At 41.8% G+C, this 25,459-nt stretch overlaps 1 protein-coding gene across 1 annotated transcript in view; it reads right to left on the bottom strand.

The window, feature by feature from the left end:
- The window catches only part of si:dkey-49n23.1 (semaphorin-3D), a 71,198-nt gene extending 51,100 nt beyond the window's left edge, over nt 1-20,098 (bottom strand). The window contains exon 1 of the mRNA XM_036002404.1: nt 19,827-20,098. Within this exon, the coding sequence (XP_035858297.1) occupies nt 19,827-20,013 (187 nt within the window). The 5' untranslated portion in view covers nt 20,014-20,098. The remainder of the gene's footprint in view (nt 1-19,826) is intronic.
- Nucleotides 20,099-25,459: the final 5,361 nt, after the last annotated feature.

Raw genomic sequence — 25,459 nt, forward strand, 5'->3', positions numbered from 1 at the left:
AAGACAATGTCTTGGCCTGTTTAGTTCACAGACTTAAATATTTCTTTAAATCTCTCATGTTAACAGTAATCTTCAGCTTTTTTGTAGTTTATTTATTTAGCTAAATGCAGTCTTGAAAACGTTAACACTACAGACAATTTTCCAAGTAAAGAGATATTGAAAGCTTAAAGCTGCACAAACCAAATGTTTAATATTACTGTCATTACCCGTTGTGAGTCGAGTGCAGTTGTGAGTTGCGCATGCGTCACTTTGCGACAAGTAGCCTACAAGATGCTAACGAGAGACTTCTGTAATGTCAATACAGTAAAAATGGACCTACATGACGAAGTTGGTTCACTGCTGGCTACAAGTTAGCAATCAGACACAACAAAGGCTGTCACTTGAATGGCATTTTGAGCTAACGTTAGCAATCAAACAATCATATCTAGCTAAAACGGTTTTGAAATGATTTCCATCTTCTGTTATTGTTTGTAATGAGAAAAGTTTATTTTATGGATTTCACACATTTCAGTATGACACGTTATGCCGTAAACCGTTTAAATCTGAGCATGCGCAACTCACATCTGCACTCGACACACATCGGGTAGTGACAATTACTAATAGATCAACGACTATGTGTGATGTAAAAGGAGTTGCTCGACGTGGCCAACAAAGAGTTATCACTCGACTTATCACCCGCCTCTTGCAGGACAGGTCCAGATATTTGGCCTTCTAGATATCTGGAATGTGAGGAATACCTCTTGGCTAGGGTCTCTAACAGTTCACACATACTGTAGCGCTCAAGCAACAAGTCCTCCGAACCGTACGACAAGATGGGCCATTTATTCCTACCCTGTAATACGACCCACAGGAGCGTTTTCATAAAGTACAGCGCCACGAGCGGTGGCAAGAAATACAACTTCTATCTAAAGAGAAGGTTACGGTCGCAGTTTTAAACACGTCTTTAACCCTCCTGTTGTTGTCCTCGGGTCATATTGGACCCATTTTCAAAAGGTTTCTATATCAGAAATGTGGGTTTCTTTCAAACAAATTTTAAAACAAAATAACGTGGTTACATACAACGCTCTTCACGAGTTAAATAAACGATCAGTTTACTACTTTCATTGGATGTGGGTGTTTTATTCAATTTTATAGCATGTAAAGAAACATTTGATAATAGAACGTTGAAAAACGTAGGAAAAAAATGTCAAAAAAGCACCAAAAAAAGTGACAAAAACATGGGAAAAAGTGACAAAAACATGGGAAAAGCTTAAAAAAAAAGTCAAAAAGTGTCAAAACAGACGACCAAGATTTTTTTTTTATTTTACATTTTGACCCAGAAAAACAAAAAGTTGCACGGTCGACGAGGAAGACAACACAAAGGGTAACTAAACTACAAACAAAACTACTTAGTTAAGTTGATATAAAGATGCTGGTTTGAGTTCAAATCTGATGTTACTCCCCCCCCTCCCCCAAACCTGCCTCCTTACCAAGACGCATATTTACGAATCCTACTATGGCCACGCCAAGACCTGCCCTTCAATACCATTCACACACTACTTTTGGCCAGGCGTCCATGTTTACGCAAGGTAACGTAACCCGATTTGTACAGGTCCTATTCCCTGACCAATCGGCTTATCCTAACCCCAACCAATCAAGCTGCTTCGTAGGGTGTGGCCATAGTAGGATTCGTAAATACGCTACCAGGACATTTGACGCTCTTATACTTCCTCACCTTACTTCTTGATTTGCTGCAGTCATAACCACTACGGTCACTAGAGGGCACCGCCATTAGAAACCTAAATAAAAGTCGTAAATGTCAATTTACGGGTGCCGTTTTTTCGTCTGATCTGAGGCTTTTGTTGAGGAGTTTCAAAAACTATTGGCCGTGTAGTGTGAACTAGGCATTACACAAATGAAAAGATTGTGACTGTACGTTTTGAAATTTTTGTAATGGAGAAGAGGTATTCAGCCGAAAAGCAGACATGGAACAAGGGGCAAATGTATAATAAATGTATTGTACAATGTAGATTTGCATCCCACCAAACTTTAACCCTTGCTTTGTCTTCCCTTTGACCATGCAAAACGTTTTTCCCCTATCTCAACGTTTTTGTTGCTCTTTACAAAGGTTTTTACGATGTTTTTGTGTTGTTTTTTTACATTTCTGGTCGCTATTTTCACTTTCACTTTTCTGACGTTTTTTGACGCTTTTTCCAATGCTTTTGATGCTTTCTTCCGGTGTTTTTGAAGTTCTTTTCCATGGATTTTGTCAATTTTTCCAAAATCTTTGACCCTTATTTCTACTTCCTTTATTTCGGATATAAAAAAAAAACAACTTTGAAAACGGGTCAAATTTGACCCGAAGACAATATGAGGGTTAAAAAGCAGAGATGCTGTGACCTTCTCTCGTTGCAATGAAAATGCATCATGATGTCACAGCCGTAGCTCAAACATGTGAGGCTGTGACCCACATCAGGAGCAAAGATAAATCCCAGGCTAGAAGATAATAAACATTACAGAGATGCTGACAGCTGGGAGTCCAGACATCCAGAAGAAACATGAACCCAGTTTCGAGGCTGATTTATCACAACAGGGTCGCTGCGGCCGCGAAGACAAAAACTGCCATCTCGCTGAATAAACTACCCCTCGAATACAAACCAGCGCACGGTAGCAGCACGTCAACACGGTCATTATAGTAAAACAGATCAAAGGAGAGGAAAGGAAGGGATCCTGAGGGTTTCATGTGTGTTCCCCCCAAATACAGACCATATTTCCTGTAAAACTCAGTGCTTCCTGTCACAGGGAAGATGCTGCCACTCTCCGACTTCCAACATCACCGTGTAGAAGATGGAAACGGGCCAAAATCCGTTAGGATCCGAGCACCCTAATGAGGAATACTAATAATTTATTTAGAGCACTGCAGCTGGAACACAAATCTGCTGGTCTGATGCTTTTGGACACTCAAAGGAGTAATTTAGAAAACAGATCATTTTGTTCCTTATCAGCAAAGTTATGCAACGCTGCTTTGGAGATTAAAAAGTTTGCAACAAGTCATCAATCAGTTTCCATTATTGCCGGAACATTTACAAAACGAATAGGAGGTATAGTTGGACAGAAGAAAACACAAGAAACATATTTTTTCTTGGCTATAGTTGTCTGTTAACCCGAAGACCAGGGGTGTACAGTAGTGCTGCGTTCGAGTGTCTTTTAGTAACCCTGACCCAAAACGTACACCTTTTGTCGGCTAAACTCGACTGTAACGGACGCTAAAATGACCGTCACCTCAGCGTTAATATGGAACCCACGCAACTTTTAGGCAAGACCCGCCCTTCAACAGCATTCACACGCTACTATTGGCCAGGCGTCCATGCTTATGCATGGTAACGTAACCCGATATGTTCAGGTCCCATCCCCTGACCAGTCGGCTATCCTAACCTTAACCACTCGAGGTCAATGCCTAACCCCAACCAATCGGGCTGCTTCATAGGGCGGGACTTGCCGAGACGTTACGTGGGATCCATAATAACGCGTCACCTGACGGTGCTCTGTACCTGGCTCACGTCACCTTTTCTCAGCTAAATTTAACTGTAAAGACCGCTAAACTTAACTGTCATAGGTTTAGCTTCAACATTGGGGGGGTGGGGGGAGGGGGCTTGATGGGTCCAATATGCATACTGTAGATAAACAGTAGTTTATTGGGGAAGCTGCTGCCAGCATATTACTGTAAATATACGATGAAAAGTCTTACAGCGTAGATTTACTTGTAAGAAGTAGGGCTATGTGAATACTTGGATCTTCCTCTGTTGGTGTGGGTGTTAGATTTTTTATTTTGGGATTCAAATATTTGTTTTTTTCCTTTAATGCTGTAATAAAGTTGGATTCAACTTTCGAGAAACGCAACCCTAAGAAGGATATATACATGTTTTGAGCCCCGTGGGTGATTATTTGTACCTCTTTTCGGGGAGTGGGTTGTCTTCCATATTATTTGAGGGGGACACAGCTACCTCTTAAATATTCAGGGGGACATATACCCCTGCTTCCCCCCAAAAATCTACGCCTATGGTCATGTGACTGCTCGTCACGTGACCGGCCGGCGCTCGCTGTAATTTCGTACAACATCATACAAACTCGTTCATGAGAACGCAAAGACAATGATCTTTTTGTTCTTGAGAGTAGAAAGACTCAATGGGGAGACCTGTGCAGGCCTGGGACTAAAAATTGGCCCTCAGGTATGATATGAAAACTGATATTAATCTTGTCATCGCACATGTTCTCCCAGACTCATTTTAAACGTGTTTACACATGCAGCATTGTCTTTCAAGGAATGATTTAAAGAAACTCTGTAGATTTGGTTTTCTTGTGGCTGGTTAGATAAGGAGAAACGTCTACATATTATTTGGTTTTTCACTGTACCAAAACCTTCTATCCGATCTCATCAGAGCTCGGTTGATCTGTTGGGAAAAGTTACTGCATCGAAGGAGTTTCCTTCGTTTTGGGAGAATTAGTCATGGCAGTGCAACATGAGTCTGCATGCGCGCGTGCACACACACACACACACACACACACACACACACACACACACACACACACACACTCTATCTCTCTTAAAGGTTGAAGTGTTACAGAGTGTTTGGTAAACACCTGGGGTGAAACAGAGCGAGGTGTCAAAGTAAGTCAAGTAGAACAGAGTGAGTGTGTGTGTGTGTGTGTGTGTGTGTGTGTGTGTGTGTTTTCTTTCTTTCTTTCCTTCTTTCTATCCGATCTCATCAGAGCTCGGTTGATCTGTTGGGAAAAGTTACTGCATCGAAGGAGTTTCCTTCGTTTTGGGAGAATTAGTCATGACAGTGCAACATGAGTCTCCACACGCACACACGCACGCACGCACGCACGGGACTGTGTGTAATTCTAAAAAGGACAAATGAGGACATATTTTATTAAGGAGTCCTCAGAGACTCTCAGATCACTGGAATCTTTTTTTCTTCCTCGTGTCATGCTGCTCATGGGAAGAAGGGACAGAGAGGTCGACGAACTCGGCTCATTAACTGACATCACTGCAGGAATGTAGCCTGGATGTTATAATTTATCCTGATTTCAACACTCTTCATCCTGACCCATTATCTCCGTGTTATTGGGTCAGTATTAAGACTACGATTACGGGTGATATCAGAAGCTCCTATTCATGGCATGAAAATTTCACTTTATGAGTTTTTTTAACATTAATATGAGTTCCCCCAGCCTGCCTATGGTCCCCCAGTGGCTAGAAATGGTGATAGGTGTAAACCGATCCCTGGGTATCCTGCTCTGCCTTTGAGAAAATGAAAGCTCAGATGGGCCGATCTGGAATCTTCCCTTTATGACGTCATAAGGGGAAAGGTTACCTCCCCTTTCTCTATATAAAAGAGACTTCAGATACAGTATTAGGGGACCACTAAGGCCTATATAAAAGAGACTTCAGATACAGTATTAGGGGACCACTAAGGTCTATATAAAAGAGACTTCAGATACAGTATTAGGGGACCACTAAGGCCTATATAAAAGAGACTTCAGGTACAGTATTAGGGGACCACTAAGGCCTATATAAAAGAGACTTCAGATACAGTATTAGGGGACCACTAAGGCCTATATAAAAGAGACTTCAGATACAGTATTAGGGGACCACTAAGGCCTATATAAAAGAGACTTCAGATACAGTATTAGGGGACCACTAAGGCCTATATAAAAGAGACTTCAGATACAGTATTAGGGGACCACTAAGGCCTATATAAAAGAGACTTCAGATACAGTATTAGGGGACCACTAAGATCTATATAAAAGAGACTTCAGATACAGTATTAGGGGACCACTAAGGCCTATATAAAAGAGACTTCAGATACAGTATTAGGGGACCACTAAGGTCTATATAAAAACATCCAAAAAGCAGCATTTAATAGGCCCTTTAAAGGAAAATGTCTGGGGTTTTGGGGAAATATACTTTAATCTCACTCATCAATTTCACATCTGTGTGTTCAGTAGAACGATTTATTCATGATGTGCTACAGTAGATACGTGAAGCTTAGCTTAGCACAAAGACTGGAAGCAGGGGATACTAGCCTCCGCAGAAAGAGGGGGAAAAAAACATTCATCATCATTTTGTTGACTAAAAGCGAGACACCATACATCAAGAATCCCTTTGGGTTTTAAGTCTGCAGCTTGACGTTTCTTTGTTAAGCTGGTTTTAAGGCAAGTTGAGCCTCACACAAAAAGATGAAGAACATTTTGGGATTTTTATCCTAAACCTATGTATCTTACTTTTTCTGGACGGTTTGTCTGTATGAGAGTTTCAAGTCGGATTCTACCAACTCTAACTGTACAAAATCATTCGAAATCTCTTGTATGTGCCACTGCAGAAAGAGAGTACCAGTGGTCCTTGACACCAGAGACGCCGTGCATCAAGAACCATTCGGGGGTATTAAGTCTGCGAATTTACGTTGAGCCCAGAACTCCTGAGATTAAGCCTCACGCAAAACGATTTCCAGATTATTTTTCTAATTCTTTCTTACTTTTTCTGTCAGGTTTGTATGATGAGCGTTTCTACAAACTTACAAACTCTCTTAACTGCACAAACTCGCTCTAAATCACTCGAACATGCCATTTCAGAACGAGCAGAACGTTGCATTTCAAGTGTCGCACGCACGCACGCACGCACACGCACACACACACACACACACACACGCACACACACTCTTAAAGAGGTTGAAGTGTTACAGAGCGAGGTGTCAAAGTAAGTCGAGTGAGTGAGTGTGTGTGTGTGTGTGTGTGTGTGTGTGTGTGTGTGTTAGCGTGTGTGTGTGTGTGTGTTTTCTTTGAACCTCCCGAACCCCTGACGAAAGAGCATCAGTAAGGTAAAAAACTCAAACTTCTGACCCCAAAAACTGAAGCTGACATTGTGAGAACTACAGTGTATGAAAACCTCCCTGCAGGTAATCTTAGTCTGTCTGTGTGTGTGTGTGTGTGTGTGTGTGTGTCTGTGTATGTGTGTGTGTGTGTGTGTGTGTGTGTGTGTGTGTGTGTGTGATGTAAACCATGCTATCAGTACATGTAGTTCATCTAACTACAAGCTGTAATCTGTAACTATCGTCTGTTATCTGGTACCCAGTTAAAGATGGAGGGCGTCTGTCAGCTTCCAACTGTGCAACGTTAACCAGTGTCAGTGTGTGTGTGTGTGTGTGTGTGTGTGTGTGTGTGTGTCTCCATATGGTATGCAACACAAGCAGAGCAAACCAAATAAATTACAGTAATAACAACAACAAAAAAACTAGAAGAGCACAGAGAGCGCAGACCTTCAACCAAGGCATGCCCTAATTTTCCCAGTCGGCATGAATGCAACACATACAGTACGCCCTATTTCACAATGCTAACAAAAATAATGAGTGTGTCCGCCCTGTGATTCAGATCCATTTCACTAATGGGTTCTTCCTTGGTACATGCTACAATCTTTTTTTTTCACCAAGTTGCATAAAAATATGGCCAGTAGTTTTTATGCAATCCTGCTGACGGATAAACAATCAAAACAACCCAAAAAAACTCACTTCCTATTTCTTTTCTCCATACACACACACACACACACACACACACACACGCAGTGCGTTTCACTATCTTTGTGGGGACCCGTCACACACACACACACACACACACACACACACACACTTTTAATTAACAGCAGTCTAACTCTCTGACCTTCCTCCGCGGTTCTGTTTCGTCTCAGGTGGTTGACAGGTTCATTAACCTCAGGAAACCCTTCTGCCTGATGTGTCATCCCTCCCTCCCTTCTTCCCTCCCTCCCTTCTTCCTTCCTACCTTTCTAGCTCTTCTTTTCTTTCCATTGCCTCCTTTATTGACACCTAACCCTCCCAAAAAAAGTCTTTTTTCCCCCCACTTCTCATTCATCTGTCATTAAGTTTGTCTCCTTCAGTTTTGTCTTCTCATCTTTTCTCGGCCTTCTGCGTTCTGCCGTCCCTCCCCTCCCCTCCTCCTCCCATAACTCTGCCTCTTATAATCACAGAGGGGTCAGAGGTCAAGGTTCACTGCATGACACCACAAGGTACGGGCAACACCTCCTGGGAGGCTGCACTGAACACACACACACACGCACACGCACGCACGCACACACACACACACGCACGCACGCACACGCAGTCACATTACAGTACGATTGTGAGTATAACCTCTTCATTTTTCCATCTCTTATGGTTTTCTTACTCTCTCTCTGTGTCAGACACACACACACACACACACACACACACACACACACACACACACACACACACACACACACACACACACGGGCTGCAGCTAAAGACTATTTTCACTCTGGATGAATGGATTAGTTGTTTGGTCTCTAAAATGTCAGAAAATGGTGAAAAATGTGGATCAGTGTTTCCCAAAAAGCCCCAAATGAGGTCCTCAGATGTCTTGTTTTGTCCGCAACTCAAAGATATTCAGTTTACTGTCACAGAAGAGAGAAGAAACTAGAAGATATTCACATTTAACAAGCTGCAATCAGAGTGAGACTAATAGATTATCAAAAGCATGTCAAAAATGATAATTGGATATTTGTTCGTACAAGAGTCTGCCAATTTATGTTTTTATATCCGTCTGATTGAGCAGCTATCAAAATAATGTGTGTGTGTGTATGTGTGTGTGTGTGTGTGTGTGTGCGCGTGTGTTGTGTGTGTGTGCGCGCGTGTGCGTTTTACAAATTTCCCATCCCACAGTCCCGCATGAGGTCAGTATGTTTTCGTTGGATTTTTTCCACGACCATCAAAAACTAACAGGAGGTAAATCTCTTGTCAAATAAATTAAATCTAGTCTAAACCTAACCCTGGAACAATAAACCAGTTATAGCCAAAGACACACTGACACACTTTTACATTTACATCTGACTTTCAGAAATCAAAATACAAAGAAAAACAGGTATGGACATCCTGGAGTTATTCTGCGTGACAATAATCACATTCTTAAGCCTTGATGTCTGAATTTAAAATGCTGATTGGCGTTGGTTTTAACTCTCCTTCAGCACCAGACGGGCAGAGACACATGGCACACAAGATTTGACAACTACTGGAAAGCTGAAAGGGTAAAGATGTTTTCAACATTACGTTATCATATTTTTAACATATATACTGAACAAAATTATAAACGCAACCCTTTTGTTTTTGCCCCCATTCTTCATGAACTGAACTCAAAGATCTGAGACTTTTTCTATGTACACAAAAGGCCTATTTCTCTCAAATATTGTTCACTAATCTGTCTAAATCTGTGTTAGTGAGAACTTCTCCTTTGCCGAGATTATCCATCCACCTCACAGGTGTGGCATATCAAGATGCTGATTAAACAGCAGGATTATTGCACAGGTGTGTCTTAGGCTGGCCACAATAAAAGGCCACTCTAAAATGTGCAGTTTTACTGTATTGGGGGGGTCCGGGAGGAGTCCGAAAACCAGTCAGTATCTGGTGTTAGTGTTAGGGTTCAACCATCGCTCTCTCTCTCTCTCTCTCTCTCTCTCTCTCTCTCTCTCTCTCTCTCTCTCGACCTGACTGCAGTTCGTCGTCATAACCGACGTGAGTGGGCAAATGCTCACATTCGATGGCGTCTGGCACTTTGGAGAGGTGTTCTCTTCACGGATGAACCCTAACCCTAACCATAACCATAACACCAGATACTGACTGGTTTTTGGACCCCTCCCGGACACCCCCAATACAAAGTAAAACTGCACATTTTAGAGTGGCCTTTTATTGTGGCCAGTCTAAGGGCGCTGACACACAGAGACGATTATCGGCCGTCGGACAGTCTGGCGAGGTCGGTGACTCGAGTCTGTTCGGTGTGTCCCGTGCCGTCGTCCGTCCGAGGAGCCGTCGGCCTTCATTTTGGCCGACCCGACATGTTCAGTCGGAGACAGGGCAGTCGGGACTCACCCGGAAATGGCGAGCGGATGAGCCTCTTAAAATCTGACGAAAATCTTTTAAACTGACCTTTGTTGATCTGAAATGAAGACAGATTCAGCAACTGCACGGCCTATTTCTCTCTTAAAAAGTTTTCAGAAACACGTTTCGGTGAACTATTTTAGTACAATATGAGATCGTATTATGAACAAGCCACCATGACAGTCTGGTTGTGAATTTACGGAGAAAAAAGACCCGTGTGACGCGTTCGTCCTATCAGCTGCCGGTTTTCATTTTCTGGGAAACAATACAGATTAGCGCCACCTGCTGCTATGGAGACGTATTACGTTTTGCGCACGCGCAGAGCATACGCTCAAGTCAGCGTTGCCTCAGTGTGTTTTGAGGCATTTTTTTGGACCTCGGGGACCCGACTGATCAGTCCGACTGGCTTTTCTGCCGACGGTCGGCCATCTGGTTGGTGTGTAAGCACCTTAAGGCACACCTGTGCAGTAATCATGCTGTCTAATCAGCATCTTGATATGCCACACCTGTGAGGTGGATGGATTATCTCAGCAAAGGAGAAGTGCTCACTCACACAGATTTAGTCAGATTTGTGAACAATATTTGAGAGAAATAGTTCTTTTGTGTACATAGAAAAAGTCTTGGATCTTTGAGTTCAGCTCATGAAAAATGGGGGCAAAAACAAAAGTGTTGCGGTTATAATTTTGTTCAGTGTTTATCATAGGCGGCCATCGTGCTGATTAACGAGGCTCAGTGGGTGCACATGCCGCTCCGCCAGATTCTACAGATTATTTTTATATGTCTTACTTCTGATGAATAACATGGGGTCAGCAGCGTTTCCAAATATTCAGTTTCTACATGTTCATACGTGCACCTGTGTGTGTTAACTCTGTGATCAAATCCTTATTCAGAATTTTCTTTTATGTGAAGTTGACAGGCAAAGAACGTGTGCTTTCCCGACATTGTTTGTGTAAGTGTGTGTGTGTGTGTGTGTGTGTGCGTGCGTGCGTGCGTGCGTGTCTGTGTGTGTGTTGTTAAATACAAGTTACAGGTAAAAATCTCTCCTTTAAACACATGTTATATGCCCCTCCATCTCCCCTCTGTCTCTGTTTTTGTCTGTTTACATTTGGGACACACACACACACACACACACACACACACTCCCTGGTCAGGTTAAAGGCTAACGGTGTGTCTCCCTGCAGGATGAGAGCTGGTCTCTGTGGATTCCTGCTCAGGTCAGACACTGGGTCAATTGTGACGCACACACTCTTTCCCTTTGTGTGTGTGTGTGTGTGTGTGTGTGTGTGTGTGTGTGTGTTCATTGCCCCTGAAGGTAATGTCTGAGTATCTACCTTATAAAATCTTAATAGTCTCTCTAATGTTGATCCTGCAGCTACAAACGCAGCAAGAGAATCACGTCTTATTCATTAAGTAGAGTTCACTGCTTCACTTTACTGCTACTGTTAGTAACCACGCACATGCGCGCGCGCACACACACACACACACACACACACACACACACACACACACACACACACACACACACAGTGGTATGACATCGTGAGATGTGCTCCAGAAAGAAAAATTATTTGGAGAGAATGGAAAAAAAGGAGGTTACCCGCTCTCGAGGGGAAACAATTACAGGAAGAAACATGATAAATCAACATATCTGAAAGGTGTAAAAGGAAACCACAACTTCTTCTCGGTTCATCACAGAAACCTGTGTTGCACAACTTTTTTCCACATAACTCTGCATTAAATTTCCAGATAAAGATTGATAGATAGAGTCTTAGATTGGACTAGCAGATAGAAGATGCCACATATGTCATGGAAGTGTGTGTAAACTGATTTATGAGACATCAGGAATTTTCCATTTCATGTAATGGTTCTGCCATAAAAAAAACAACCTCAAAATTATGTTCCCATACAGCTAAACTGCATCCTCAATTACATTTCGAGGAAAACATATTTTGTCCCGGAATACATAACTTCAAGTTGAATTTATTGTTTTTTTGTGTAAATGTTTAATTATTTGCAAAATGACTTCCTCCTTCTAAAACTACAATCTACAGCTTTCTATGATTTGCCTCATACTTATACATACGTCTACATTTTCTCCTTTAATGAAAATAACGGTAACACTTGATGTGGGTAAGACTAGTCTCGCATTGCCAGACCCTCCTCCACAGCGCTGCGGAGGAAGGTCTGGCTAGTCCACACAGCATTCTGGGATGGGAGAAAAACCTGCTCTGGTTAATTGGCATTTCTTTAAACCAATCACAATCATCATGGGCAGCGTTAAGACTCCAGACGGAGCCACGGTGCCTCTGCAAAATAGCCTCAGGAAGGAACTTGTTTTGGTGGAACATGTGTACGTTTAAAAGTAGTTTTAGTCGTGCAACAGAAAACTCAGATTGGACAGATAGTCTAGCTAGCTGTCTGGATTTACCCTGCAGAGATCTGAGGAGCAGTTAACCATAGTCCTCAGAAATCCACCGGAGGTTAGAACGCCAACACAAAGAAAGAGGAAGGAGACGGACATCCGGCCGAAATGAGGGACATCCGGAGGAATTTCCGGCGGCACCGGATCAATCTCGGAAGTGGAGCATCGTGGATATAGACTAGCATAAAACTGACACAACACCTGAATTTTCTCACAACTGTATTCACTTTGGTCAATCTGGTCTTATAACACCTGTGACATCTTCATAACAAGTCCAAATTATTTCACTTTACTTGAGGTCAAGGATATTATTCATTTCATTTATTTATTTATCTCGACCAATCAACAATGTTGCAAGACAATACATTTTTTTAAAAGGGATTAGTTCAAGGAGGAGCAGGCGGAAGCAAATAGCTTATTTGGTCCTGCCCCTTATTTCACAAAATCATAATAATACAAAGTAAATAGATATACAAATACAGCATACAATCTTTCAGTCTTACAATAACTTACAACAATACAATAATATAAAACAATACCTTTAAATTACAAATTCCAATCCTATGTTTCAGTTTATTCTTTTCTGTATTGGTCAAGTAATGATGTCTTTAATCTATTTTTGAACTGAATGATATTATGGCTCAGTTTGATGTCATTGTTCAGTCCATTCCATAAGGTCACCCCACAAACTGAAACGCACATGCTTTTAACAGTAGTTCGCACAAGAGGTTGCTTGAACATACAATGACCTCTTAGATGATATCCCCCGCCTCTTTCATTAAACATTGCACGTATGTTACATGGTAAATTATTTTCTTTAACTTTAAACATCAATTGTGCAGTTTTGAATGTAACAATGCCCATAAATTTCAGCAAATGTGAAATAAAGAACAGATGATTGGTGTGCTCATAATACCCGATGTGATTTATTATCCTAATTGCTCATTTTTGCAATACGCAAATTTTTTGCAAGGTGCTTTTGTAGGTATTTCCCCAAACTTCCACACAATATAACATATATATGTATATATATATATAAGTGTGCATTATAGAGTATGTAATGTATTTATGTTCAAGATGTGTCTAGTTTTGCTCAATATACCAATGCTCCTGGCCATCTTCATGCACAGATATTTAATGTGTGGCTTCCATCAGAGTTTATGGTCAAGAACAACACCCAGGAATTTATTTTCATAGACTCTTTCAATTGTTTCAATATCAATTACTATTTATATCATCTGTATTTATAGTGCGATTTCCGAATATCATGAATGTAGTTTTGTTCAAGTTTAAAGATAACTTATTTGAATCAAACCAGTTTTAATTTATTCATTTCATTAGTGACCATTTCCAGCATCTGCACAACCAAAAATATTTGTGTCATCTGCAAAAAATAGTAAATTTTAGTACATATGATGATTTACAAATATCATTTAAGTAAAGGATAAACAGTTTTGGGCCTAAAACTGACCCCTGTGGAACGCCACAGGAAATATTAAGACTCGTTGACCGGTGATTACCCATTTGAACAAACTGACTCCTGTTTTTTATCCAGTTAAAAGCCACACCTCTTATGCCATACCTTTCCAATGTTTTTAACAGGATTTTGTGATTAACAGTATCAAAAGCTAAATGACCTGCTTCATGTAGTTCCACTTGAACATAGGGTCAGTTTCAGCAAAAATGAGTTAGTTTTATAAGGCTTACCTACTGCATCTTTAATGACAGTTTAATGCAATGTTAACTCATAAAGCTTAATACTTTCTTAAAGTTTGATAACTATGACATATGTATGGTTATGTTGTCTTCATTACTGCCAAGTTGTCATAACAAAGTCAATCGCAAACAATGCTAACTTAGCATTCAAATTGTCATAATTCACCGAATGTCACTTAATGACAACGGTCGTAAACATTCATAAAGACGCCTTCCACCCAACAAAAGGTTAAAAGCGAAAAACTAACCCGGAAGTGGATATGTTCCCATCGTCTACAGAATCTTGGTTGGTACCGGTGGATGCGGAAGACTACAATCTCAAAATAATCCTTATTCCAAACCTCTACAACCTTCAGAAAGAAAGTTTTAACAAAAAATGTTGAAACCCCGCCCACAAACGCAATAATATGGACTTTTCAGCTTGAGCTTGTCTCTCTCAGCCCCTACCATTATATCACTTTGTCTGCTTGTACCTGACTGTCTTATGGGCTATATTAGCCCTCCTACACAATCTGGACTATGGCCATAACATCTACATCTTATAACTTATTCCCTGTTACATATATTGTTCTTAAAGTATATTATTTCTTTTCTTGTTTGTCAAGCAATTCTATTGTTTACATTCTTGTCTTTTCACAGTCATAGTTAATATTTAATAAAAAGCTATTGCACTGTTCAATCCCTGCGCTGTTCACTTTTGCACTACCACCATTGCACACACTCTACCATAGCACCTTATCATGGTCATTTCATCACATGTTCAGTCCTTACCAGACCTTTGTAATCACTTCATGAATTGTTAACTCTTTAAATTTCTGAGTGATTTTTATGTGAGCTATACACTCACCTAAAGGATTATTAGGAACACCATACTAACACCGTGTTTGACCCTATCCTATCAATATGGGCCAACATTTCTAAAGAATGCTTCCAGCACCTTGTTGAATCAATGACACAAAGAATTAAGGCAGTTCTGAAGGTGAAAGGGATCCCTCACACCATTACACCACCACCAGCCTGCCCAGTGGTAATAAGGCATGACGGATCCATGTTCTCATTTGTTTCCGCCAAATTCTGACTCTACCATCTGAATGTCTCAACAGAAATCGAGACTCATCAGACCAGGCAACATTTTTCCAGTCTTCAACGCTCCAATTTTGGTGGCTCATGGAAATTGTAGCCTCATTTTCCTATTTTTAGTGGAGATGAGTGGTACCCGGTGGGGTCTTCTGCTGGTGTAGCCCATCCGCCTCAAGGTTGTGCGTGTCGTGGCTTCACAAATGCTGCATACCTCGGTTGTAACGAGTGGTTATTTGAGTCAAAGTTGATCTTCTATCAGCTTAAATCACTCGGCCCATTCTCCTCTGACCTCTAGCATCAACAAGGCATTTTCACCCATAGGACTACTGCATACTGGATGTTTTTCCTTTTTCAGACCACTCTTTGTAAACCCTAGAAATGGTTGTGCGTGATAATCCCAGTAACTGAGCAGATTGTGAAATACTCAGACCAGCCTGTCTGGCACCAACAACCACGCCACGCTCAAAGTTGCTTAGATCACCTTTCTTTCCCATTCTGACATTCAGTTTGGTGTTCAGGAGATTGTCTAGACCTGGACGACACCCCTAAATGCTTTGAAGCAGCTGCCATGTGATTGGTTGATTAGATAATCTAATATTGGATTTTCGCTTACTTCCGGTCATCGTAGAGACACATGGCTGGTAACATTGGATGTAGAAGACCTTACAGTTTTCCCATAGCTTTAATTCCAAACATATCCAACCCTAACCCTTAATTACAATAGTCGTAAACATTCATAAAGACTTCATGTTCATGACATGTGTCATGTCAGTCTTATGCACACTCCTTCAAGTAAAGTGTTACCAAAATGACATTTCACCCTTCAGTACTTTCAGGACATGGCCCAAACTTTCCCTTTTTTTCACCCATTGTGCCACTAACATTCATGCAAAATGTGTTTGACTTCTATAATCCTGTCACGTCATTAGCAACTATTCCTAGACGCCGCCCTCGCACTTGGACACAACTTGTAAAGATCAACAGTCGCTGCTTCAGTAATTCCATTCATCCATCCACTCATTCATTCATTCAGCGGACTGCTCACTCCACAAACATCTCACTACCCGCCTCACAATGAAACCAGCCTTCCTGAACTAATTGCTGCTGGATAGGAAGCAGTTGTTGGCTTTGCTGGTGTTGCTGGTTGCCAAGAGGGAAGCAAGCATTCAGAAAGAAAAAAGTGTTTCAAAGTGACTGGGCGTGGGCAGGTGACTGTGTGTGAAGCGCTCTGCTCTCATGGTGAAGTGACATTTTAGTAATTATTTGTAGATGAAACTAGCCTGACGTGGTCATACTAAGATTCTAGTCAGAATATGAGTCTGATACTGCTCCATTGGGCTGTGATTATGGGGCGTGTTTCAACCCAACCAGGAAAGAAAATGCCTCGGAACTCAATTGGCTAGACCTACAACCAATCAGAGCAACGGAGACAGACGTCATAGAAGCTGCAAGTCAAAGGCAGGCTTCGACAGAGCAATGGCAGAGGCGGCAGTTTCCGTGTTGTGCGGACGGGTGTGGCAATGTGTATACATACGTGATCGCAGTTCTCTGTTCCTCTTTTAAAATGAATGCGCTGTCGATATCTTCTATAACAGACGCGATGGCGGAATCTACACATCTCAATTCTCCAGCGACAGCCATCTGTGTTGTGAATGAATTTAATCCAAGCGCTCTTTGGTGACGTGGTTGATTACGTTACTGTTGATCATCTGTCCATCATCGTATAAAACCCGCCCTGACAATTTGATTGGTCCAAACAGCTCTGGTTCGAGCAGAGTTGCTCCACAATGGACCAAGTCCAGACCGAACTTACCGACCTCAAATGTTGTGGGCGGGGCTAAGTTCGGCTTGCATCCAGGCTGAGATGAAACACATTTATGTTATATTTTGTTTTGGATGAGTTATAATGTTCTGCACCTGCGTGAGAGGAAATCAGCCTGTGGTGGCGGTGGTCTATTTGTCATTCAAAAAGGGAAACCGAATCGCTCACTGAAGGGAAAGGCAACGTGCTGCCACACGGTGACTTCAGGAAGGTAAGAGGATTTTCCAGTTCTGTTGTTTCTCCGTTCTGACTCCAGCAGTGACCATGGTGTCTGGAATAGAGCAGCTGCAGGCTACCGCTAAGCTAACGTTACCCTGTGTCTTTAGCAGCATGATACAGGGGTTTAGAAAAAGAAGAACGGGACAGTTGGGTTTAGGAAAAGAAGAACAGGACAGTTGGGTTTAGGTAAAGAAGAACGGGACGGTTGGGTTTAGGTAAAGAAGAACAGGACAGTTGGGTTTAGGTAAAGAAGAACGGGACAGTTGGGTTTAGGTAAAGAAGAACAGGACAGTTGGGTTTAGGTAAAGAAGAACGGGACGGTTGGGTTTAGGAAAAGAAGAACAGGACAGTTGGGTTTAGGTAAAGAAGAACGGGACGGTTGGGTTTAGGTAAAGAAGAACGGGACGGTTGGGTTTAGGTAAAGAAGAACGGGACGGTTGGGTTTAGGTAAAGAAGAACGGGACAGTTGGGTTTAGGAAAAGAAGAACGGGACAGTTGGGTTTAGGAAAAGAAGAACGGGACAGCGTCGTTTCAGACGCTGACAGCCACTGCCCAAACGTCCGTATTTTACAAGTTCGGAGTGAGAACGGCTTGAGTGTGAAACAAAAAGTGTGACCTAAACTAACCTTACATCTGGACATCCATGATGACAGTTCCCCGCAGGGAGTTTAAATGATTTTCCTTCCTCTTAATCTAATTTGAGGCTGTTTTAAACATTTATATGCACCATGACACTCATCAACACAGCATCACCTCCCATGTTGTTAATCTGTTCCATCTCCATCTTTATTCTTCCCTGCTGTTCCCGTGAAGTGTTTAACTGTAGAAAAGACCATCTGCTGCTGACATTAACAGAAGACCTCAGAGCACACAGAGCTTTCTCAAACTGAAATGAAAAGAAAAAGTAGTTTTTACAGCATGTTGGAGGACGTTTCTAAGGTTCCAACATCCACCAGATTGCTTTGAAAGCTGCATCAAAGAGACATGACTTCATTGACGTTTATGACATTGTTATGAAGTTCTCTCCGGCTCTGAAAGCGATACGTCCGCTGAGAAAAACCTATAACTGCACACAGACGGTAAAATCAGACATCACGACAGCAGGAAAACGACCCAACGCTTCACTTTCATCAGTAACTTTATCGGGTTATGACTATGAGCTTTGTGTCACAAGTCGGCATGTTATTAACTGATAGGCACTGAACCAACAAGTGAGGTAAGGAAGCAAATGTATTAAAGACGCACATTCTCATGTGGTTTTTACAGATATATTCTCTTCCCCCTTTGGAGAAACTGACTTATGACCTCAATCATAATTCCGACAGATTCTGGAGACTTTGGAGACCACTGCATTCCTTCCTGCAGAGACTCTGACGTCACTGTGTTTGGTTTAATCTGTATGTACTTAGCTATTTATGTCTTGTACAGTACCAGTTAGTTTGCTATTATATAGATATATTTGTTTTTTTACATACTTCTTTGAACTTAGTTTGAAGACAATGCAGCGTCTACTGTTCGTTTTGAGTGGGATTTTTCTGTATGTTTTTGTGTGTATATATATATATATATATATATATACTTTTTCTGTTGGTGTGTCTGTTAAACTCAAATCAATAAAAAAAGGCACACGTTTTCGTGTGAAAATAGTCAAGAAAGCAAATACATATGGTAGACAGACGGACAAGTTCTCTCTCTCACTCTCTCTCTCTCTCTCTCTCTCTCTCTCTCAAAGCTGAGCACAAACAGCCTGAAAAGCTCCACCATTTAATGGCCAAAATCGATCTTAAAAGCACCCTTTCGCTCTGAATACTTACGTGTTTACCCAAAAAGCTCAGAGGAAAGCTGACGAACGACATTCATGATTAATCTTGCTCTTTAAATGGGGCGCTAAACATATAAATCAGAAATAAAGTGTTTAAACGGGTGACGTCATGAAAAAGGCAATATGAAATACATCAACCGTGGACGGAAGAATGAAACTCAATCTGTCATGTTTGTGTTCAGAGGAGTGGACGTGGAGTAAGAAAGCACTTTTCAAACTGAGAAGAGAAACACTTGGTTTACACACATCGATTGACGAAAGAAAGAACTAGAAGAAGAAAGAACAGTTTTGTCTGTAGTCATTAAATCTATACTTCATCTGGACGCCCGGATAGCTCAGTTGGTAGAGCGGGCGCTCATATATAGAGGTTTACGCCGCGACGCAGCCGGCCCGGGTTCGACTCCGACCTGCGGCCCTTTGCTGCATGTCATCCCCCCCTCTTTCTCCCCTTTAATGTTTTCAGCTGTCCTATCACAATAAAGGCCTAAAATGCCCAAAAAATTATCTTAAAAAAAAAAAAAAAATCTATACTTCATCGAACACTGTGCCACTCAAACCATTCTGCTATTTTAGCATGAAATCAAATTTTTTTTTTTAGGACTGTCAATCGATTAACATATTTAATTGCGATTAATCGCACAAGTGTCCTAGTTAACTCGTGATAATAATTGAGTTTAGTTTATTTAATAGCAGAAGGGTTGTACTTAGTGTCTAAATGAATTGTGTTTTGGGCGTAACATGCTGCCATGTCATTCCTGTACTTGTTTAGAACAGTTTGTTCTTGTCTCTGGATGTGTTTCCTACCTGAGTGGGAGAGCTGCAGCCGTGGCCCCGTTTGCCTCCAGGCTTTGGCATCCGGAGCGGCGCTGGCGTCTGCCAGCTGCAGCCACAGCAGCGGGACGACACACAGAAACAGCATGCAAGGAGACTTCAGGCCCCCACCTCCTCCTCCTCCTCCTCCTGCTGCTGCCTGCAGAACAACCGCTGTCATCTCGGACTGATCTTCACCGACTACAGAGAAAGATGGAAGTAATCCGAACCAACCGGTCACATCACAGTCTGCAGCTGACTGGAGGAGAAAATACAGAGAGAGCGAGAGAGAGAGCGAGAGAGAGAGAGAGAGAGAAAGAGAGAGAGTCTCATTAAGTGTTGTGTTATAAAACATTGAACAGGAGTTCTTTTGGCCGCTCTACCACAACATCCAGAGGTCCCATTTATAAAACATTGCTGAAAGGAGCACACGCATGCACATACACCCCAAAAACGGAGAGACAGAGTGAGAGAAAGAGAGAGCCCAGAGCTCCGGTTAGACCATAAACAATGTGACAGATTCTCAGAGAGCGTGCTGCAACACAAACCCAAACATTTACAAGAACGTTACTGTCACGAGAGTGAAACTACAGTATGACTTCGATCATAAAAAAACATAACACGTGTCTTGCATCCATCTGGAGTCATTTTGCTTCCCTTTGGAGTCATTTTGCATCTATTTGTGGATTGTTTTGCATTTTAAGATTCAAGATTCAATACTTGATTGCCATGCAACTAAGTTGATAGGAATTTGGTAAATTCGGTGCTCATTACCGAAAAAGAGAAAGCATTCATAGCAGGACAGCCAATAGTCATTTTGCTTCCCTTTGTGGTAGTTCTGCGTGTCTTTAAAGATGTTTTGCGTCTATCGGTAGACTTTTAGCTTCCCTTTGGAGTCATTTTGCATCTATTTGTGATCGTTTTTGTCTCTTTGAGCGCGTTTTGTGTCCCTTTGCATCCCTTTGGAGTCGTTTTGTGGTAGTTTTGTGTCTCTTTGTGGTAGTTTTTTGACTCTTTTTGGTTGTTTTGCATCTCTGCAGTCATTATGCTTCTCTCTGTGGTTGTTTTGTGTGTCTTTGTGGTTGTTTTCCGTCTCTCTGAGGGGGTTTTGCAGTGAGAGTCGGACAGAGAAAGAGAGATCCCAGAGCTCCGGTTAGACCATAAACAATGTGACAGATTCAACACAACCTGAACATTTACAAGACCATTACTGTCACGAGAGTGAAACTATGACTTCTATCATAAAAACATTAGATGATACCAGATAAACGTTATCTGGTTATGTGGAGTCAGACTGCTGAATAAACATTAAAGCACTTATTTTCCAAAACAATGATGAATCTGATACTCAAAGATAATTCAATTTCAAAATCCAACTGGGACCAATATATTTCGGGAGATGAACGATCCCAACATCGAGTCTAATCAAATCACTGCACATTAGAAGAGCAAACGAACCAAAGAACATAGTTTGACTTTTTGGATTTATTCCATCCAAACGTTATATGTGTCATTAGCAGGCTAGCGAGCACCTGAATAAATCTCTCATAGACAGGAACTATATGTGCAGCTGGAACTGGGTGTGGTAATGTGGGAACGTAGTTCACAACGGGCATGGGTCAATTCATCATTTTGTACTGTTTGCTGTCGCAGTGGCTGGCTGATTCTGAGTATTTAGTTTGAGAAATGTGAGGAGAAAGTACCTGCTGAGAGAGGAAAGACAGTTAGCTTGTTGGCTAACTTGACTGCTGAACTTTTAAGTGCTCTTAAGCAAAAAGAAGACACAAAACTGTACAACCACGGACGGATTATGAGACAACGGGCCCCTGAGCCAGTGGCGGTTCTAGACCATTTCAAATGGAGGGGCCAGGCTGGGGCCATATGCGATTTTCGGGGTACCAAAATATTTTAAATATTCAGCACAAATATATTATTAAGTGTTACATACCACCAATCCTCCATTTGGTTCTACAAAAACACTAACGACACACATATAACAATATACACAAGAATACTCATTCAGTGTTAACCTAGATGTTATTCATCACTACAAATGAATAATATCCCCCCTTTGGGGATCAAGATGGGGTTAAAAATGAATGAAAATATTTGCCACAGTTAGGGGGGGGGGGCAGAGGGGAGTGAAGGCTTAATATTAGAGGGGCACTAGCTTTGTGTGACTCCATGGTTGTGTTGCATCTTTGCATTTCTGTTGTCATTTTGTGTCTTATTGTGGTGGTGGTTTTGCGTCTATCTGTAGTCACTTTGTTTCCCTTTGTAGTCTCTTTGCGTCTCTTTCAGGTTGTTTTGTGTGTATTTTGTGTCTTTGAGGTTGATTTGCGTCTATCTGTAGTCACTTTGTTTCCTTTTGCAGTCTCTTTGTGGTCGTTTTGTGTGTATTTTGTGTCTTCGAGGTTGTTTTGAGTCGATCTGTTGTCATTTTGCTTCCCTTTGTAGTCGTTTTGCGCTTCTCTGTGATACAAACTTCCATTTGTAGTTTTTTTGCGTCTCTTTGTGGACGTTTAGCATCTCTTTGATGTCATCTCTTTTTGGTCGTTTTGTGTTTCTTTGTGGGTACATTGTGTCTCATCGCTTGTAGTTTGAAGTAGTTGATTTACTTTCCAACAGGAATTGTTTACAGTCGCCTCAAACAGACGCTCTGGTCAAATGGTGTCCAGTCATGTCCAGAGTGTCCCGGTCAGTAATCCATCCGTGAGAACAACACAACACACTCGGTAGCGTTGAAAAGTCTCTGAAGTGCAACTCTACTTCCCTCCGCTGTAACTATAGACTAACCATGAAATTATTTCAGGTGGCAGGGCCATTTGCAGAGCCTGCAAGACTAGTTCCAGGAGAAACTGACTGTGTTTTCATATGATAATTCATCATGATCTATCATGGAGGCTGGCTGGCTTGCATCTTGTCAGCAGGTTTTAAAGAGCTCAACAGTTTGGAAAGACGCCCGCTGACAGAGGAAAGACAGTCAGAGAGATTTAACTTGGCCACTGCTCCACTTTTTAGCATAACTCCTGAGGCTGTGGGCACAGAAATGTGGAAGATCTGAATACATAATAAACTCAGACAAGATATATGCTTGGAAAACATATGCACACAATTTCCAGAAATTAGGCGGCGGCCGGCCGGTTACATGACTTTAGCGTCTTTACCGTTAAATTTAGCCGAGAAAAGGTGACTGTGAGCCAGGTACAGAACACCGTGACGGGACGGCTGTTTCAGAGGCTGTTACCGTTGAGTTTAGCCGACAAAAAGTGACCGTCAGGCTGCGGCGACAGTTCAGCTTAGTCACCAAAACGACTAGTTAAGATTTTGCATCTTTTTGAGGATAGCTTTGTGTGTCTTTGTGGTTGGTTTTTTCTCTTTGAGGCCGTCTATTTGTAGTCATTTTGAATCTCTTTGTGATAGTTTTGTGTCTCTTAAAGCTTGGTTTCGGCAGACGTTACAGTTGAGTTTAGCTGACAAAAAGTGACCCTCCTGTGGAGACGACAGTTAAGTTTAGGCACCAAAATGAGTAGTTAAGATTATGCATATCTTTTTGGGTAGTTTTGTGTCTCTTTGTGGTTGTTTTCTGCATCCCTTTGGTGTCCCTTAAAGCTTGGTTTTAGCAGACGTTACAGTTGAGTTTAGATGACAAAAAGTGACCCTCCTGTGGAGACAACACTTAAAGGTGTACTATGAGTTCCTGCATGGTTTCAGTGCAATTTTATTTTTGTCTCAAATCGTAGGCATCTCTCCTTTATCTGCTAGCTGCCTGCCCCCTGAATACACTGTGAAAAAGCCCAGTCTCGGGAGACAACGCAGGGGTCGTAAACGTCAAACAAACACTAGAGGCACAGGATAGGCACCAAAATACAACAAACCAAGTTCCAGCCAATCACCGACAAGATGGTTGGGGGAGGGGGTGGGGGTTAGTGAGCAGAGTTGATTGGGTAGAGTGAGTTGTATCTGAGAGTAGCTGCTGGATAGCTGGTTTGTTGTATTTTGGTGTACAGCCTGTGCCTCTAGTGTTTGTTTGACGTTTACGACCCCTGTGTTGTCTCCTGAGACCGGGCTTTTTCACGGTGTGTTCAGGGGGCAGGCAGCTACCGGATCAAGGAGAGATGACTACAATTTGAGACAAAAATGAAATCGCGCTGAAACCATGCAGGAACTCGTAGTGCACCTTTAAGTTTAGGCACCAAAACGAGTAATAGTTTTGTGTCTCTTTGTGGTTGTTTTGTGTAGACATTCTGCATCCCGTTGGTGTATCTTAAAGCTGGGTTTTCGCGGCTGTTATAGTTGAGTTTACCCGACAAAACAAATGGTGTGGTTTGGTCCCCGAGGAATGAACGCGCGTTTCCTGGAAAGAAAATCTTGCCGTTCCCCTGGCTTGAAAGCCCTGTGTTTTAGGAGCCAAACAACCCAGCTTTGTGTCTCAATTCGTCTCCACCAAACAAAATAATATGAACTTTAAAATATTCTGTTGTAATTACGCAGAAAATGATGATGAGTTTTAAAGTCTTAATGCCACTAACAGACTTCCAAACAGCTGTGGATGACTCATAACGTAATGACAGCCTTGAATATACTTTACCTTTCATCCACCCCCCGGGATAAAACCCTTTCATATTAAAAGCATTCCCTTGTAATTCCTTGTGATGACAGATTATCTTCTGTTGGCTCTTTATTACTCTCATGAACTGTCTTGTTTTGGGAGTTTAACCGCATTTTTCTCTATGACGCATCCTCTGAGAACTTGTTTCTGTATATTACACAGGTTTGTTTTGTATATTAGAAGGACGACTAAATTAAAGGATTTATTTATGGGTTACACAAACAGAGAGACAAAAACAGAAGAAGAGGGAATAAATAAAGGCAAAAATTGCTGCTTGATCAAACGACTTCTGGGAGCGTTTCTTTGGACAGTCTCTAAGAAACTCGTTTCCACGCCTTTGGCTGATGTAATCAATAATCAACAACTGCAGACAGTTTTCCTGCGGTGTACTGTGAGTTTGACAACATCGTATGTTTCACATCATCGTTGTTCAGTTTGTTCAACACTTGACTCGAGGAAACGACCTCCTCAGAGCCGTCACCTCGGAGACAGACGAGGGACAAACTGTCTCTTCCTCTGCTCATCAAAGTGTGTGTGTGTGTGTGTGTGTGTGTGTGTGTGTGTGTGTGTGTGTGTGTGTTTTGTCCGAAGGAAACTTGGGTGTTGACAAGAGTTTTAAAATAAATTCCTGAAGGAAACTTATTCTATTTCCTCACACATACACACAGGTTTGTGGCACTATCTTTGTGGGGACCCGTCATTGACATAATACATTCCCTAGCCCCTTACCCTAACCTTAACCATCACAACTAAATGCCTAACCTTAACCCTTACCCTCACCCTAACCATAACCTAATTCTAACCCTAACCCTAAAACCAAGTCTTAACCCTCAAACAGCCCTTTAAACTTGTGGGGTCCAGCATTTTAGCCCCACAAGGCTGTCGGGACCCCAAAAGTATAATGGACTTCCGGTTTTTGGACCCCACGAATATAGTTAAACAAGCCCACACACATACACACACACACACACACACACTGTGTTTACGGCGTTTTATGGGGAGTTTCTAGGTTCAG

The sequence above is a fragment of the Sander lucioperca genome, chromosome 6, assembly GCF_008315115.2.
Source record: "Sander lucioperca isolate FBNREF2018 chromosome 6, SLUC_FBN_1.2, whole genome shotgun sequence".
Lineage (NCBI taxonomy): Eukaryota > Metazoa > Chordata > Actinopteri > Perciformes > Percidae > Sander > Sander lucioperca.